This window comes from Pteronotus mesoamericanus, unplaced genomic scaffold (genome assembly GCF_021234165.1).
Source record: "Pteronotus mesoamericanus isolate MK-2021 breed Mesoamerican mustached bat unplaced genomic scaffold, CSHL_Meso_final contig_221, whole genome shotgun sequence".
NCBI classification, from domain to species: Eukaryota; Metazoa; Chordata; class Mammalia; order Chiroptera; family Mormoopidae; genus Pteronotus; species Pteronotus mesoamericanus.
The window spans coordinates 3945547-3961788 of NW_026555092.1; the positions used below are offsets into that span (position 1 = coordinate 3945547).

Consider the following 16242-nt stretch of genomic DNA (forward strand, 5'->3'; position numbering starts at 1 on the left):
TTATCTAGGCGACGCCTCAAAACTCTTGTGATAGATCAAAAGTCTCACAGTTTTGTCCATCCAGAAATCCGACTTCAAGGAATGAATCTAAGAGAAATAGCAATCACCCCAGCCCTATTTATAATAAGAAAAGAAAAAAGATTGATATGGGCAATGGTACGAAGTCAACTGTAATGTTCGTGAGTCCCTCTGCACGAGCTTCTGAGCAGTCACAGTCATCTTGTCATCCCCCCGCTCAGAACCTTCCTACAGCTTCCTTTTAAACTTAAGATGACATTCAAACAGTATAAGTTGTCCCTGATCCATCCCTCTGAAGGCAGCTCCTACCACCCACGCTCCAGAAAATTCTCGCGCTAGCCACAATATGCCAACCTGAATCTGCTCTGAGCTCTTTCCACCATAACTGGCTCTTTGTCATCATTGAGGGCTCTGCCCAAATGTCATTTCTTCATCGGTAAAATGGGATGAGGCTCAATCTCTCAGTCAGAGGGTGGTTGTGAGGATCTGAAACGAAATGCATGTAAGTGACAAAGTGTCAGTTCCATGCTTGTCTTAATGATTCCAGTTGTGCATCAGGGAAACATCCCTGCTAGCTAGGCTCATTGGAAGTTTTCAAGTATTGTTGAGTTGTGGACATGCTGGGAGGGTTGGTATATATTGCACCCAACAGGTGTTACAGGAGAGCAGGCCCTGAAACTGAGGTGCGGGGGTCGGGGGGAACCGGGTCTTGAAGGATGTGTAGGATTTGAATCGCGGTGAGAGCGTGGGGTGGGGGAACAGCAGGAGCAAAGTCCGGGAAGTGGCTCAGAGGTTAAGGAGGGAGGACACCTGGCAAGCTGCCCACCACCTGAGCTCTCAGGGACAGAGGGAGATGAGGAACCGAGCGTGTTCCGAGGTCCCTCTTGTGGCCGGTAGAGGGGACCCTCTTTAGGTGCGCATAATGCTCTCCAGCAGGGTTCCGCCTTCCCAAATCTCTCGTCCTACGCTTCAACCAAGCCTTTGCGGCGCAGCCAATAGAGGGGATGTCCCGCCCATCTGCTCCTCGCAGCCATTTGCCTGAGCGAAGTGTCCTCCAGGTTATGATTGGCAGGCGGCAGGACAAATCAAGTCACGGTTTTTGAAAGCAAAACACTGCTGGATCTAGGCAGCACCGAATTGGGGAAGGATTGAAGGGGGCTGTGCCTCCGGTTGCGGGAAGAGTCAAAGTCATTTCGCTGAAACCTCTGTTAGGTGGGCCTTGGAGAAAACGCCGCCGGTGAGTAGTAATTAAGACTGATAGTGGGGGAACTTGAGTTCACTCTTCGTTTTTGGAAAAGCGAATGCATCTGTAATTATCTAAGGTTCCCCAGTGTAAATTACCCTTCCTTCTTGCTGTCACCAGCCTTGCCACTGTGAGCCTTACTGCCTCAGAATATTTTTTCCACTTTGGCATCAGGAGTGAGAGGACGGGGGCACGGGTTTGCCTCAATAAAGATGATTACAGGCTTTACCAAATCAGGAAGTGAAATGGAATAACTTTGCCAAAATTATTCGCATACGCGCTGGCTCGGGCTTCCTGGCAATAGCCTATGGTGGAGTTAGCAGGTGCAATAAGAGGAGGTATTCCTGATCTACGTCGCCTGCTGGAAGTTGTAGTTTCCAGTTCAATAGGGGAGGACTGGGGAGTGTAACCCCTTAGTGAGCAAAACCCCGGGAAAGGAAAAGCACTTGGCATCTAACTGGCAGTCAACAGAGAAAAGCTGAATCGTCAGGTGGGAAAGGCATGTTTTATCTTTTTTTTTTTTTTTTTAGATTGAGCTAAATTCTGATATAGACCCTACTCTTAGCAGCCATGACTATAGTTCTTTCCTCTGTAAAACCTGCTCTGTGGGTTGGTGAAATATTGTAATTCATTGAGATAAGGTGAACAGGGTGGAGTGGAAGCAAGCACCTAGTGAATTATCTTTCCTTTCTTGAGTGGGAACTCTGTGCTCACTCCTCACTATGAGGGCCTCAGAATTAAGGGATGGCTGGCAACACAGTTGGGTACTTGCCTCATGGGCATATGTTAGTCCTGGGAAAGTGCTTTGAAGTCAGGAAAAGGGAGTCACTAAGCAAAGAATGTGTGCCTTATAAGGAAGGACAGCTTGCAAAGTGTTCTTCCAAGGCTTTTAGTCCAAACTCCTACCAGCTAGGGAGAGCCCATTTCCGTAGGCAGTGCCTCAGAGGCCTTGGTGTTCCTGAGGCAAAGAGGGAAGTTGCTTTTTAAAAGCAAATTAAATGACAGCAACAACCATCACCGCAAACAAAAGCAAAAACACATCCACCTGGGCAAACTAGCTGGTCTAGAGGAGGTTAACAGGCCTGGATTCCCATCACCCCGTTGGCACGTCTCCAAGGTCTGTTTGCTTTCTCTCACATCCTGCAGGTGGGGCTGGGTGTATCTGTTGAACCTCTGGAGTTGGGGTTGTGTACCACTCGACTAGAAAGCAGCCACAGTGCAGCGGGTGCTAAACAAGCCTGCCTATTTAGGCTGTGAGTAGGTACATACAGAGGTCACCATGCCAGGTTCTGGACTAGGTCTGGGGAGGGAGCAACTGAACAGGGGATTCAGCAAACATCTTCCCAGAGTTTGTGCCCCTTCGGCTCCAGGTTGAAAGCCTCCAAGGGTTTTGCTGAGGTAGGGAGAACCCTTGGCCACTTTTTCTGCCTAAGGCTTTCGTACGAAAAAGTTAAAATAGGAATAAAGCATTTAACACAATAACGCTTTTCACACACACATAAAAGTGAAGCGATAAATAATTTCGCTTTTCACAAGATGATAAATATTCATAAGACTTTACAATCTGGGAGGTCTGGTTATGGGAAGTAAGTTATAAAGTTGTCTGATGAGTGTAGTGTATAGATCGATAGATATTCTGAAGTATAACCCCCTCTGAAGGCCCTTTGATAAAGTGACACCTGGGCCAAATGGTCTTCATGGCTGTCCCTCTGCCAGACCCTGCATCTGGTGTCTCCTAGATGCTGGCCAGACACAGTGTTAGCCCCATGACATATGACTAGTGCTAGTCACACCAGGAACCAGCATTCCTGGGCCTAGCGTTAGATAACAGAAGAAACTGAAGCTGCCAAAAGACAGGAGGCAGCCTTCCGAAGCCTGGAGACACGGCAGAGACTGTGTCCGAGTGGCACATGGTAAGCCTTCCATAAATATCTGTTGTATAAAATAGAGGAAGGGGTATTCATGGGTAAATTAAATAATTAAACTGATAAGAATAGAAGTAATACGATTAACAGCTGCCAGTCATTCACCATTCATTATGCAAGTATTTTACATTATGATTTTAGCAAATTCTCATGGCAATGCTGTGGGGTAGGAACGTTCTTATCCTTATGTTACAGCAGAGGAAGCTAGCTGAAAAGTTAAATGATTTGCCCAAGGTAAAACCAGTACCACATGGCAGATTAAAAGCAACTTAAAATATATGTATATTAAAATAAACATGGACTTTGCAGTAGAATCCAAATTTGTATGACTTTTAAAAAAAATATAAGAGGACCTCAATGAAACCCTTAACATTTTTGGTGCGGGATAGGGGCAGTTAGGCCAAGCTTCCCAGAACATGAGGGACATACTTTCTCTTCTCTATTTGGTAGAAAAGTTTGAGACCCACTGAAAATATCAGTCCAATGAAATTAACTGGAATTACCATTATTGCTGGTTTTACTTGAGGTCACATTATTACCCTCGCTTTATAGATGAGGCACCCGAATCTCCCAGAGGCAAAGCGAGCTGGTCACATAGATCTTCCACCTTCCAGTCCAGTGTTACCTCTGTGACCCTGGGTATCAGCTCAGTTCATCCCTCTTTCATGGAGATAACTTTTCTCATTCTTTCTTTCCTAAGTCAGAACCCAGATGGTTCCCTATTTATGGCAGTGGCTCTTTTTTCTTTTCTTTTTTTTTTTTTTTTTTTTTGAGGCCTGGGGAAGTAGACATAGGTAGTATTCTACTATGTACAGGAGCCCCTGGAAAAGGTACAACTTAAATTAGGATACAATGGGAGAAAGAAAGTAGAGCAGGAGAGGATAGGGGATTTTTAAGGACCAAGGAGAAAGATTTTGAGGCAGATGAGCCATATCTTTATTAAGGGGGTCAAGGCATGATATAATTTTGTAAATGGCCTCATTTCTCATGACAGTTTGTTTTTTATCCTAATGGTATTCTCAGGTAACAAAGTTGGCCTTGATGTTTCCTTGTACATGCATTTTTAATGTTCCTCCACCCCCCTCTCCAGAGCACCGCCAGAATCGGGAAACACTTTCCAGGTTGTCTGCTCGGGAGAGACAGACATTGGCACTTGTCTGAGTGAAGATGAGGAAAAGGCTGTAAATCAGCCAGAAGAGCCTTGAAGGACAGCTTCGGCGTGAGACAGAGATGGCCAGTAGAAGGAGGTGAACACCGCAAAGGAAGATGGCTTTCTGCTCCGGTCCCGTTTAGTGCAGCCCCAGCTTCTGGAATGCGCCACTAGACCACCATGGACGGAGCCCACAGCGCGGCCCTGCACCTGCAGCAGCTCCCGCCCACGAGCAGCACCGACCCCAAGAGCCAGGGCTCCTTCTCCTACAAGGCAAGAACTTTTTTTATGGTTTTGGAATTTCATATTTCTCTAAGGAGAGAGTAACAAACACAGCACAGCTTCAGCTAACTGAGACGTCCAGGGCATGCATGCCTGTCGCTGGCAGACATGAGCAGGCTCTCTACACACACAGGACAATGTGTAATCAAAAGAAAAGAAACACTAGCTCAAATACAAAAAAATAGGGAGGTAGGGAAATTTTTTTAAAGGAACGCAGTCACACTTAGAAGATTTGTTTTTTAATTACCTATCCCATTACTCATAGACAAGCTAAGTTCATACATCAGTATTATTTGCTTCTTGTCCGTTTCTGGTATTACAAATTTGATCAGATTATACAGGAAGTTTTGGACCTTGGTTGTTTCAGTTAACCTTGTTTGTGGAGTATTTCGTGATTGGAAGCATGTAGTTGGAATGATTGTCCAGTAATCTACTGAGCTTCTATATCAGAACTCGCTGGACAGATCCTCTCCTGTTGGGTGTTAAGATTGTTTCTACCTTGGGGTGGCCGTAAGCAGTGCTGCAGTGAACATCCCGGAGTGCATGTCCCTCCGCTCTGCCAAGAATGGTTAGGCCTGTGAGAGGCAGTCTGTCCCTGCTCAGCGAGGTCACAAATGCCAGAGCATCAAGAATACAGAAAATAAGAAAATATCACTAATACAATTGGTCCTGCCATGGATGGATGCCAAATAGACAAATACAGAATCAAAGAAAACACAACACTCTCCCTGACGAAATTTCTAATGTTTCCATTTTAATCACAAATTAATTCAGTTACTTATTATAGTAATGCCTTCGTGCCAAAGCAAAGACAAATAATCCCTGGTGACTCTACGATAGAGCTTAAGGATTGAGGTGGGAGACAAGCATATGAACAAAGGGATGTGAGCTATCTAAAATACCAGGCAGGGTAAAAGGAAAAAGACCTGGGTTCAAGTCCCTACTCTGCTCCTTTCTAACTTAGTGACCTTCAGCATGATGGCTTAATCTGTCAGAGCTTCTGTTATGGGTAGAATGGTGGTAGTAATACCTCCTTCGATCCCTCATCCCTCCAGGGCTGTGTGGATCAATGAAAAAGCACCCAGCCCAAGTGCTAGGCATGAAGGAGGTACTTGGCTTGGAAACGCCTCGTGGTTATCAAGAAGAACATTAAGGTGCAGAGAGCAGAGGAAGGTATAGTTAATTGTGCTTGGGGGTCCCCTGGCTGGTGTGGCTCAGCGGGTTGAGTGTCATTCTGCAAACCGAAAGGTCGCCGGTTGGATTCCTGGTCAGGGCACATGCCTGGGTTGCAGTGCAGGTCCCTGGTTAGGGGCATGTGAGAGACAACCAATCGATGTTTCTCTCCCTTTCTCCCTCCCTTACCTCCTCTAAAAAAATAAATAAATAAAATATTTTAAAAAATTTTTGCTTAGGGATAAGGAAAAGGGTTTTTAAGGGAAACTGTCTCCTTCCTTTGATTTTGTTAAGGCTATGTTGGTTGGAAGGAATAAAAACCCCTTTCAGAAGTGCTAAGGCAAATGGGGAAATTATTATAAGGCTACAGGGGAGCTCATGAAACCCAAGGACTAGAAGGGCAGTGGGGAAGGTGCTAGAACTCATATATCCACCTTCAAAAGAGGGAAGATCTGACTGGTGTCTACATTGGCCCAGTCAGTGGTGGCCAGAGGCGGGGTCACCCAGCAAACAGGATTCCTGGGGCTCCATCACTGTGGGAAGCTCTCAGAGAGAAATGGTCACGTGGGCTGGGCCGGCTGCCCTCAAATCGTCTCTTTCCTTTGGGGCAAGGAAAACATTAAGAGGCCCCAAGTCCAACTTTATCAGTGGGATGGAGTTAGGAGCGAGCAGCCTGCCTTGGGTTGCAGCCCTGCCCTCTGCACTACCCAGCAGGGAAGGGATTCTGGTCACTGGGGGAGGTGGTCTGTCAAAGAGGCCAACAGACTGAGCCACCCTGGAGGCAGCATGGTGGCCAGTCATCGACATTGGAGGCTGTGCCTCAGCCCAAAAGAGTCAGGCCTCAATTTCTTCTACTTAGCATATAGGTTCAGCTGAGCATGTATAGCTGTTCCTGCACTGGGAGTTGTGTACATTGCTGAGATATCGCTTCTCTGAAGGAGCTTATAGCCTAAAAGGGAGGTAGGGGAGGCTATTTCCACAAGTACCTGCCCCGCAGGACAGAATTTGGTGCAACAGTGGAGATACAGCAGGGCGTTAGAGGCATGGCCTTTAGAATCAGAGAGACCTGGCTTCAAATCCCTGCTCTGTCACTTTCTAGCACTGTAACTTGGGGAAAGCCATGGAGCTCGTCTGAGGTCAGTTTTGAACCCATCCTGTAGGGCGGTCGTGAAGATGACCTGAATTCATAGAGGAAACCGAAGCTACCCACACCATCCCATTTCTGCCTTTGGAAATCCTACCCATCCTTCCAGCTCCAGCTCAGGCATCACTTCCTCCATGAAGCCTTTGTCAGTCCTCCTGGCAGGAAATGATCGGTCCTTGATCCACGCCTCCTGAGCCGATTCACAACTGCTATGGTAGTTAATCATCTTCACAATAATAACAGTAACTAATGTTGGTTGAGTGTTTACTGTATGATAAGGACTGTGCTGGTCTTCCCCCCGAAGGTAGGTACTATTATAATCCCATTTTACATCTGAGGAAACTGGTACACAGCGAGGTCCATTCACTCGCCCAATGCTGCAGTCAGTAGGTGGAGTAAAGCTGGGGTTCTAATGGAGTCTGTGCCTTGCCAAGGCCCTTGGTGTTACCCGCCCTGCTGCCTGCATTATGCCAGCACTCTGGGAAGTCCCTTCTCCCCCTGACGCTGGTTATTAACTGTTAGCATGGCAATGCCTTACCTGCTGGAGAAGGTAAGCGTCAGAAGCTGGCCTGAAACCAGGTTATAGATGTAGCAGAGCCTGGTTAGGAAATCCTGTATTTCAGTGTGAGCAACCCTCAGAGCAAGCCAGAGTGCTTATACTTAGCTGTTAGCAGTTTAAGCCCAAGGGATTGTGGGAGGTCAATTTCAATAACAAGCGATGACTGGTCTTGTCACCGTGGGATTTAAATAAAAGTTGTTGTTGGCAGATGTAAAGCAGACCTTGGAAGAGGAGATTTGAGCTGCGTTTTCACTTGGATACAGATATCCAAGCAAAGCTTCCTGCCTCTGCAACCTTTGGCTGCTTTTCTGGGAACAGTTTATTTTCTTTCAGAGTTGTAGCTGTAAAAGATCAATTCTCGGATCAGAGATATCAGAGCCAGAAGGGTCCTTAGAACTTTTGCTAATAGTAATGATAACAATAAAAATAAAAATTGTAAAAATAATGGTAACAGCTAGAACTGTTTTAGTGTTTCTTAAGCGTCATGTAAGGTTTCAACATGTGCCTTTTTCCACATAACATGACAACCCTATGAGGGTCTACAGGCAGCTCCGTTTTTGAGGGGAAGCTGAGGCTCCGAGAGGCAGGGTAATTCCCCTAAAGCCACACAGCAGCGAGTGGCAGAGGCAGGACCCTGGCCCAGGTCCGCTGGTATTCAAAGTTCAAAGTCCACACGAAGTGGCTGAAGCAAAGAGAGAAGTGGCTTTGGGTTTTGCCCTCACCCCACTTCCCTTGCCAAAAACACTCCCCATTCAGAGACTGTGCTATGAGTACAGTGACCGAGAGTCCTGGTTTGTGCCTCATGTCCATATGTATTAATAAAGCCCCCATCCTTCTCAAAATATCCCCATTTGGACTAGGTATGTCCTAAATATGAGGTTCCTGATCGTTGGGCGGCCTCATTTACTTCCTCGCCTGTAGTACATGGGAGACCAAAATGTGAGACCTGTGTTCAGGACTGGTTTTTCCACTTGCTCACTCTGTGGCTTCGGCTGCCTGCTGGACCTCCTTAGGTAACTGAGATTCCCCCCATCCCCCACCCCAGGTATTTGCCTTCAAAATGAGGACAGCCTTCCCCCCCACCCCACCCCCAACACCGGCCCACCTCAATTGAAATCCGACTACGCATTGCCTCAGAAGAATCCTCCCCACCTGGTACTGTGGGTGAAGGAACTCAAGAACCAAAGATGCCTCAGGCGAAGCTGGTGGCCTGGGGCTGCCCGTCAGCGAGAACACCGTTGTTGCAGTCAGCACCTTCTCTTAAGGGACAGAGTCACTGGCCCAGGGTAGGATCCCTCTGTCTCCTTATGAACACTTAACACTGCAAATAACTTGCACGAAAACACCTGGAGTGTTCCGCAGCAAAATGAGGAATGACGAAGACGGGGAAAGTTCCCACTGGTGTCCAGAGGCGGGAGCTGGCCGGGCACGGCTCTCCACCCCCCTCCACGCCGGCCCTGTTGTACAGTTTTCGAGCTCTGACACTTGGAGGAGGAACTTCCTGTCAAGGGTCCTGCTGGTTGTTGCCTTGACCCTGAATTGCCCTTTGCCCGACAATGGAGGGTGGCTAATAGGTGTGTGTTCAAACTGTAACCCCTGGGCCTGAGGCAAACTCTTTGCTTGACTACATACTCGTAAAATTGCACCAATCACCACTTCACAAGGGATTGGGGCATCACTAGTGTCGATGAAGCCCTTTGAACAGCCTGGATGACAGGGCGTCAGTTGTGTTACGCTGTTACTAACCGAGTCTGTAGCCGGTTATTATTCGTGGAGACAAGTATGCTTATAGATGGGGCTTTTTAAAGAAACCTCAGCTGCCTGTGTCATCAGTGGGAGGGTAGCACTTAACAAGGTGGGGTTATTTTTTTCCTAATTTATCTTGAAGCCTCGGTCTGGAGAAGTAGTTATCCCCAGGAGAGCGGAAGTCATACCTCCAGCTTCAAATTCTTCCATCCTCACCTTGGGCAAGTTAGTTTACTTCTCGGAGCCTTGGTCTGTTCACCTATAAACTCCTTTTAACTTGTGTGCAAACAGTAGTTCTCCTGGTAGTGCCCATCAGAAGGCTGTGTGCGGCCCAGAGCAGGAAGGCGATGCGTAGAAAGGGCTCGGCGCCCTGCCGGCGTTTGTAAATGCTCCGTGAGCATCAGCCTGTGTTATCACAGTAGCCTTTTAACCATGTTTTTGCTGCTTAGATTGGTTTATCCTTGTGAGGTTTCATTTCTAGTTTCACCCCTCACCACCCCCTCCCTGGAATGGTATTGGCTGGTCCGCTGGCTGCAGGGCAGCCTGTTTCCCTTCCTGTCTTCCCGTCTGCCCCAGTAGGGGATCTGGGGTGTGGCTTTGTGAGGGATGGTTTTCAGCTGCAGCAACCAGTTGGGTTTAAATTGTGCCCTGGGGCCCCTTAGCCTAGGCCCAGCTCATGCCTGCTTCTCTGAACTTCCCTTACAGGAAAACTTGATCGGCGCCCTTTTGGCGATTTTCGGGCACCTCGTGGTGAGCATTGCACTTAACCTCCAGGTGAGTTCGTCAGCAGCACTGTCTGGGGCAGAGACACAGGTAGAGAGCCAGGTGTCTGGTGCAGGCCCAGTGGCCCCTGCTCTGCGCGATGCTGCCCACTCCATCCGTGGGCTGGGCCTGGGACAGCAGCTGCCAGGTCTTTTCAGAATCTCTCGATTCTTTGCCCCAACTTCATCCACCCCTCACCCCTCAACTCTAATGATAGCGCTCTCCATTCTTTAGAAATCCTTGGCCTGCGAGTGTAGCTGGGAAACACGATGTGTGTATTGGGTGGCGGTGGCGGCGGATAATGCCCCTGGGGCTTTCAGTGGGTTCGGGTGGGAGTCAGGCACCAGCCCCAGGTGGGATGGGTCTGGGTGAGTTCACAGGGTTCTCAGAGGGTCCCCAGTGGGACTGAGCCCCACTTGCTCATGGTACTAACTCGCCCGTGAATACCCTCCTCATTGGCTCTTCCCCCTTCGCTGTCTCACTTCCCGCTCCCTTACTTGCGCTTCCTAGAATCACTCTCCACATCACCTCCCTGCTCCCAAGACCTTGTTTCAGGGACCGCTTCCGGGAAACCCCGACTAAGTCTTGCCATCTGTGGACGGAATAAGCCCACAACGGGGGGCCAACTCCCCTTCCCTGGCGGTGAGCCCTCTCCCTCCCTGGAGCAAGGGTGTAAACACACATGTGCATCTCAGCTCCCATGTACACATATGTGTAGACATGTTTCTGAGGCTGCATGGCCTGCTAGCTACTTGTCTGGTTCACGCTCTTCTTTTTACAGACCAGCATCCCTGCTTCCGTACCTGCTGCTGTGCAGCCTCCATCATGATCCTCCCCGAAAGGCAGCGTTGGCCCTCCAAGTCAGCGTGACCCCCCAGCTTTCCTTGGTCGCTGCCTCAGCTCCAAGTTCACATTTCCAGAATAAAGAGCGTTGGCCATACTTGGGCTAAGCCTCCACCCGAGGGAGGGCAGAGTCTGCTGATCCCCATGTTCTGCCCAGCAGAGATGCCAACACTCCTACAGAAGAGCACGTAGCCAAGCAGGCGCCCCAAACGTGGGGGCTCCTGGGCATCGCAGTTAGAGGGAGGAGGTCCGCCTGAGGCCAGGCTAAAGTGGGGGTCCTCAGACCGCAGCTGCCACCCAAGACTGCTCACAACTGTGTTGTGTGTTAGAAATACACACCTCCTCTGAGGATGAGACTCCTGTATTTTTTTCAGACCTTCCCAGGGAACTTTTAAGGTGTGCCAGCCAGTGTGAAAACTACTGTCGTAGAATAACGAGTACTTAGGTCGCTATTGTTTTACTTACTGTTCCAGAAGTACTGCCACATCCGGCTGGCAGGCTCCAAGGACCCCCGGGCCTACTTCAAGACCAAGACATGGTGGCTGGGCCTGTTCCTGATGCTACTGGGCGAGCTGGGCGTGTTCGCCTCCTATGCCTTCGCTCCCCTCTCGCTGATCGTGCCCCTCGGCGCAGTCTCCGTGATAGGTAAGATCAGGGTGTCCCCATTCCTCCCCAGGGACTAATTGCCTGTGTGACCACAGCGTCACCACAGTGATCAAAGCTGCTCTTAAACACACCTGCTTTTGCTTGGGTAATAGCAGCTGGCACTTACAAAGGGCTTCATTCACACTGGGCCCTGCTCTAAGCACTTTATGGATATTAATTCTCCGAATCCTCCTGGCAGCCTTTTGAGGGAGATACTATTATTAGCCCCATTTTACAGATGAGGAAACTGAGGCACAGAATGGTGAAGTTAATGTCCCCAAACCACATGGTTGTTGAGGAGCAGGGCAGGGGTATGAACTGGGCTGTCTGACTCCAGGATCTGTTTTAAGATTCAGAAAGTTTATCAGAATTGCTTTTTATTTCTACTACAGAAAGAAGCTAAACTGTAACCCACTCTTTCTAACACTGTCAAGATAATCTAAGCTCTTATAGAGTTCAGATATCTTATACCTCTAAGAAATTCAGCTTATTGTCTGATCTTTTTACATCAACTGATACCACTTTAAAAACATCATTAACCTCATCCGCCATTTTCCTATGACTTCTATAATCACTGAACCAGTGTCTCAGAACATTGAGACCAACTAAAAGACAAAGGAGCTTTAAAATCCGTGAGGTCACAGATAAAACAGAATTAGAAAATAATTATTTTCTTAAATAAAAGATGTTAGTAGACTACTGATCTATAGCTTATTGTACATAGGAGCAAGGACAATGAACTTGCTTTGAAATGTTTCTTTCCATCTTGCTGGCAAGTAGCACACTGCCTAGAAGCTCTTCCCTGCTCTTAAAGGAGAAAGTCATATTTTGAATCTTATTCTGCATGGAATTAAAAGGGCCCCTTCTACCCCAGGGTTGGCATATTCATAACAACTACATGCCCCTCCTGCACCGAGGCAGACATCATTAATCAATCACTGCATTCCTTCCTAGCGAGCCTGGACGGGCCCTCAGAACTCTCGGAGCTTCAGGCAGTCGCTGCCAACTACCAGGAGCTGGCTTTCGCTGACACTATGATAAGAGCCTCTTTTCTTGACCAGCGTTGGTAAACTAGCAGCCCACAGGACAAATGAGGTCCTCAAACGTGTTCTTTCCTGCACAGTATTTTTTTTAAAAATATAGTTTGAATGCCTTTAATTGAGGCAGGTAGTTGGCCATAGTGCCAGCCTTTCCCTGTTGTCTCGGGTCTGGCCCACTTCCCACGTTTGCCGAGCCCCTATAGTTATTTACACTTGTCCTCTGCCCATTGCTGATCTTGCCAAAGGGCTCTCAGAACCTCATTTACAAAGAGGAATAAGTGACTGAGTGACCAGATGAATTAAATATTAGTCTTTGAATTTTAATAAAAATAAAATAATCAAATTCTCCCAAACAAGGGGTTGAATTATAATGATGGGACTTCCACTATCACCACTGGAAATTAAGAAGTTCTTAGAGCTTCTCAAGTCACCCAGTATTATTTTAAATACTATTAAAAATAATAATAACCACCATTTATTGGGACGTATTACTCATCAGTCACTGTTCCAACTACTTTAGTAATAATAATCGCCCAGTTATTGAGCATTTACTGTGTAACAGATGATTTACATATATTAGCTCATTGATTTGCCGCTGTCAGAGAGGTAGGTGTTTTCAATGGTGTGCTGATAAATCAACTCAGAAATAGTGAGAGAAGAAGAGGAAGAGGTGGAGGGGAGGGAGGAAGGAAGGAAGGAAGGAAGTGAGGAAGGAAGGGTCAGAAAAGTGGGCGGGGAGAACAGGAAGACCTGCTTCATAGTGCTTCTGATTTATATGTCGTAAACAGCCCCACTGTGGCTGTTTTCAAGCTACCAATGATTTCCCGAAATTTAGCAATCCACAGCTGATGCCAGCTCGATCCAGCGCACTATTTCATAGACTTGGAAGCTGAGACCCAGGTGAACTCTTTTCCCAGGACTCATGGCCAGAAGAGGCAGAACTGAGATAGTAATCCAGGTCTGTTCTCAGTGCATGCCAGCCCCATCGTGTATGGCAGTCACAGGAAGTTTGAGCACATCAGCAAATGCGGAAAGTCAGGGAGAAACAAGATCCAGGGTGAAAATATCAGAAGTAGACATCGCAGTACAAGGCGCAAGAGCCCTGCCGTCTGACGGTCCCGGGCTCAAGTCCAGCCTTCACCTTCCAGCTGCATGATCTTTAGTGGGTCCTTCACCTCTCTCAGCCTCAGTGTCCCCATTTTTCAAATGGGAATAATAATAGTACCCAAATCAAAGGGGGAACATACCAGAAATACCTTTAGTAAATTGCCTGTCTCCCAGCAAGCACTCAACAAACACCCAGTGTTCCTGGTCTTGTAAGAAATCCTCGGGGAGGCTCAGAGGGAACCTCCCTTTCCGAGATGGAGTATCAGGGAAACAGAAGGGCCTGAGCTCTGGGGAGCGCGAGTGAGAGGAGAGGGAGTGCCAAACACCAACGCAGGCGAGACAGCCCAGTGGGCATGGGCGAAGGGACTCCTGGCTGATGGCAGCCTCAGTTCTTTACCTCGTGTTTTATTTTTTATAGCTAGCGCCATCATAGGAATCATATTCATCAAAGAAAAATGGAAACCTAAAGACTTTCTGAGTAAGTTCACTGATTGGAGCCCCTGTTCTTAATGTTGTGCTTGTGCTTTTTCTCCTTATAAAATGAGCTCACCCCAATGTAGAGATCTTCCGTTTCCCACTCCCCAGTGTGGTTCTAAATTCCCCTCTCATCAGGAGAACTGGGGTTTTTTTTTCATCAGTGGTTCCCAAACCATTCGATCAATATTTATTGAGCATCTACTGTTGGGGTTTTAGAAAGCCAAATAAAAGGCACCCCCTTTCCCTAACTGCATTCGGAAACAATGGGAAATATACATGGAAGTCAAACACAGGCAATCAGAAAGTTATACTTTATTACTCATAAAAGCTAAATTAGAACATGCAGCTTAGGTATGCAGCCAAATGAACTCTGCCCCCATGTGCCCTGGTTCCCACCTAGATCTCCCGCCAGTCTCCCAAGAAAACATTTGGGTTTACGGAATGGAACGCTTACCCAGAGTTACTTCCTCACTCTGTAATCTGGGGCAGTGTGTGCTTTGGGGGCAACACAGCTGACCTGTCATAGTTTGCCACCTGCCGTGAGCCCTGTGACAGCCTCCCCTTCCCTGCAGGGCGCTACGTCTTGTCCTTTGTCGGCTGTGGCTTGGCCATTGTGGGCACCTACCTGCTGGTGACATTCGCACCCAACAGTCACGAGAAGATGACTGGCGAGAACATCACCAGGCACCTCGTGAGCTGGCCTTTTCTCTTGTACATGGTAAGAGAAGCCTCTGGTCCTTCTGCCTAAGATGTTGGGGAAAGGAACTGAGTCCTAGAAACCAGAAACCTGACTACCCAGCACGAGGGGATTCACATGAATCATGATGTATTTCACAGCACCGCAGACCGCACTTATAGAGAGTATATAGTTCACGGGAAATGCTTTTTCTCTTAGGTCCTGAGTAATGTCTACATTACTTCACTTCATTGTATTTTATTTTATTGTATTTCATTTTATTTTTAGAGAGCGGGGGAGGGAAGGAGGAAGAGAGGGAGAGAAACATCGATGTGAGAGAGAAATACCAACTTCTCATTCGTGCTCCCACCGGGGACCGAACCCACAACCTGGGCATGTGCCCTGCCCTGGAATAGAATTGGTGACCTTTGGCTTTGTGGGACATCGCCCAACCAACTGAGCCGCATAAGTCAGGGCCACTGATAACTTTATTTTTTAGAGGTATTTGTAGGATGCACATGTAATGTATCTATAAAAGACTAGATGGGAAAATAAATTCCATCAGTAGTTGTCTCTAGGAGATAGAATTATGACTTTGTTTATTATTTTGTCTTTATGTGTCATCCTAAATTTCTACAGGGAGCATTTCAAACTTTTATGGTAAGAAAGTAAGTAAAAGTTTTCAACAATTATAAAATGTTATTTATTTATTTTTGTTCAGTATCACACAGCTGAGAGAAATGGGAGACACTAGAAACATCTCCTAAAACTGCTGCTCAAGCTCAGTCTTCTCTCTGCCCCAGTTACATCCCGAGTTAAGTCTGCAAATAAACCAGCCAAGGAAAACGTCTGAGGTGTTCGCCAAAGCTTCTGGCATATGAGTATTCCTGCTCCATGCCTGGCACTGCGCTGAACACTTTTTTAGGTATAATCTCAGATTTTCCCAACAACACTATAATGTAAATGTTCTCTCCATTTTCTGGATGAGAAAACCAGAGCTCAGGGAGGCTAGCGCACTTGTTCCAAATCCCACGAGAGCAGAGCTGAACTTGAAGCCGGGCCTGCCTGGCCTCACATGCCACCGTCCTTCACCGTGGCCTCGTGACAATGGTATTCACTATGTCCTCTCAGGGGAGCAGCCTGCGACTGCTCTGGAGGCCTCAGAACCTCACTTTTCCTCAGATTGCCCACAAGGCAGGAAACAGGTTTCCCTAAGATGAGGGCTGTGTCATGTCCCTAGCGCCAGCCGACCCCTGCGGTCACGCGGTGGGCGGGGAGGCATGTCTGCAGGACAGAGCCAAAGACCCACCTCTTCAGGAAAAGGTTCACCCTGAACACAGGCTCGAATCCATATGTGCTGCTTGACCTTAGCCAGGTCACTTCACTGGAAGCCAAGTCACCGGACCTGGACTGGTTGTTGGGAGGGACACGAGATGGCGTGGAAACCACCCA

The 16242-nt window shown here is 47.7% G+C and overlaps 1 protein-coding gene across 2 annotated transcripts in view; it reads left to right on the top strand.

Annotated features, from left to right (window-relative positions):
- Positions 1 to 1150: 1150 nt before the first annotated feature.
- NIPAL3 (NIPA like domain containing 3) overlaps positions 1151 to 16242 on the top strand; it is a 32714-nt gene continuing 17622 nt past the window's right edge. Inside the window, exons 1-6 of one of the 2 annotated variants that reach the window (XM_054571729.1) lie at positions 1151 to 1255; positions 4277 to 4609; positions 9946 to 10014; positions 11319 to 11490; positions 14056 to 14115; positions 14687 to 14832. In XM_054571729.1, the coding sequence (XP_054427704.1) occupies positions 4517 to 4609; positions 9946 to 10014; positions 11319 to 11490; positions 14056 to 14115; positions 14687 to 14832 (540 nt within the window). In that variant the 5' untranslated portion in view covers positions 1151 to 1255; positions 4277 to 4516. Of the gene's footprint in view, positions 1256 to 4276; positions 4610 to 7094; positions 7150 to 9945; positions 10015 to 11318; positions 11491 to 14055; positions 14116 to 14686; positions 14833 to 16242 lie in introns of those variants that run through there. The other variant, XM_054571730.1, reaches the window with a different exon arrangement.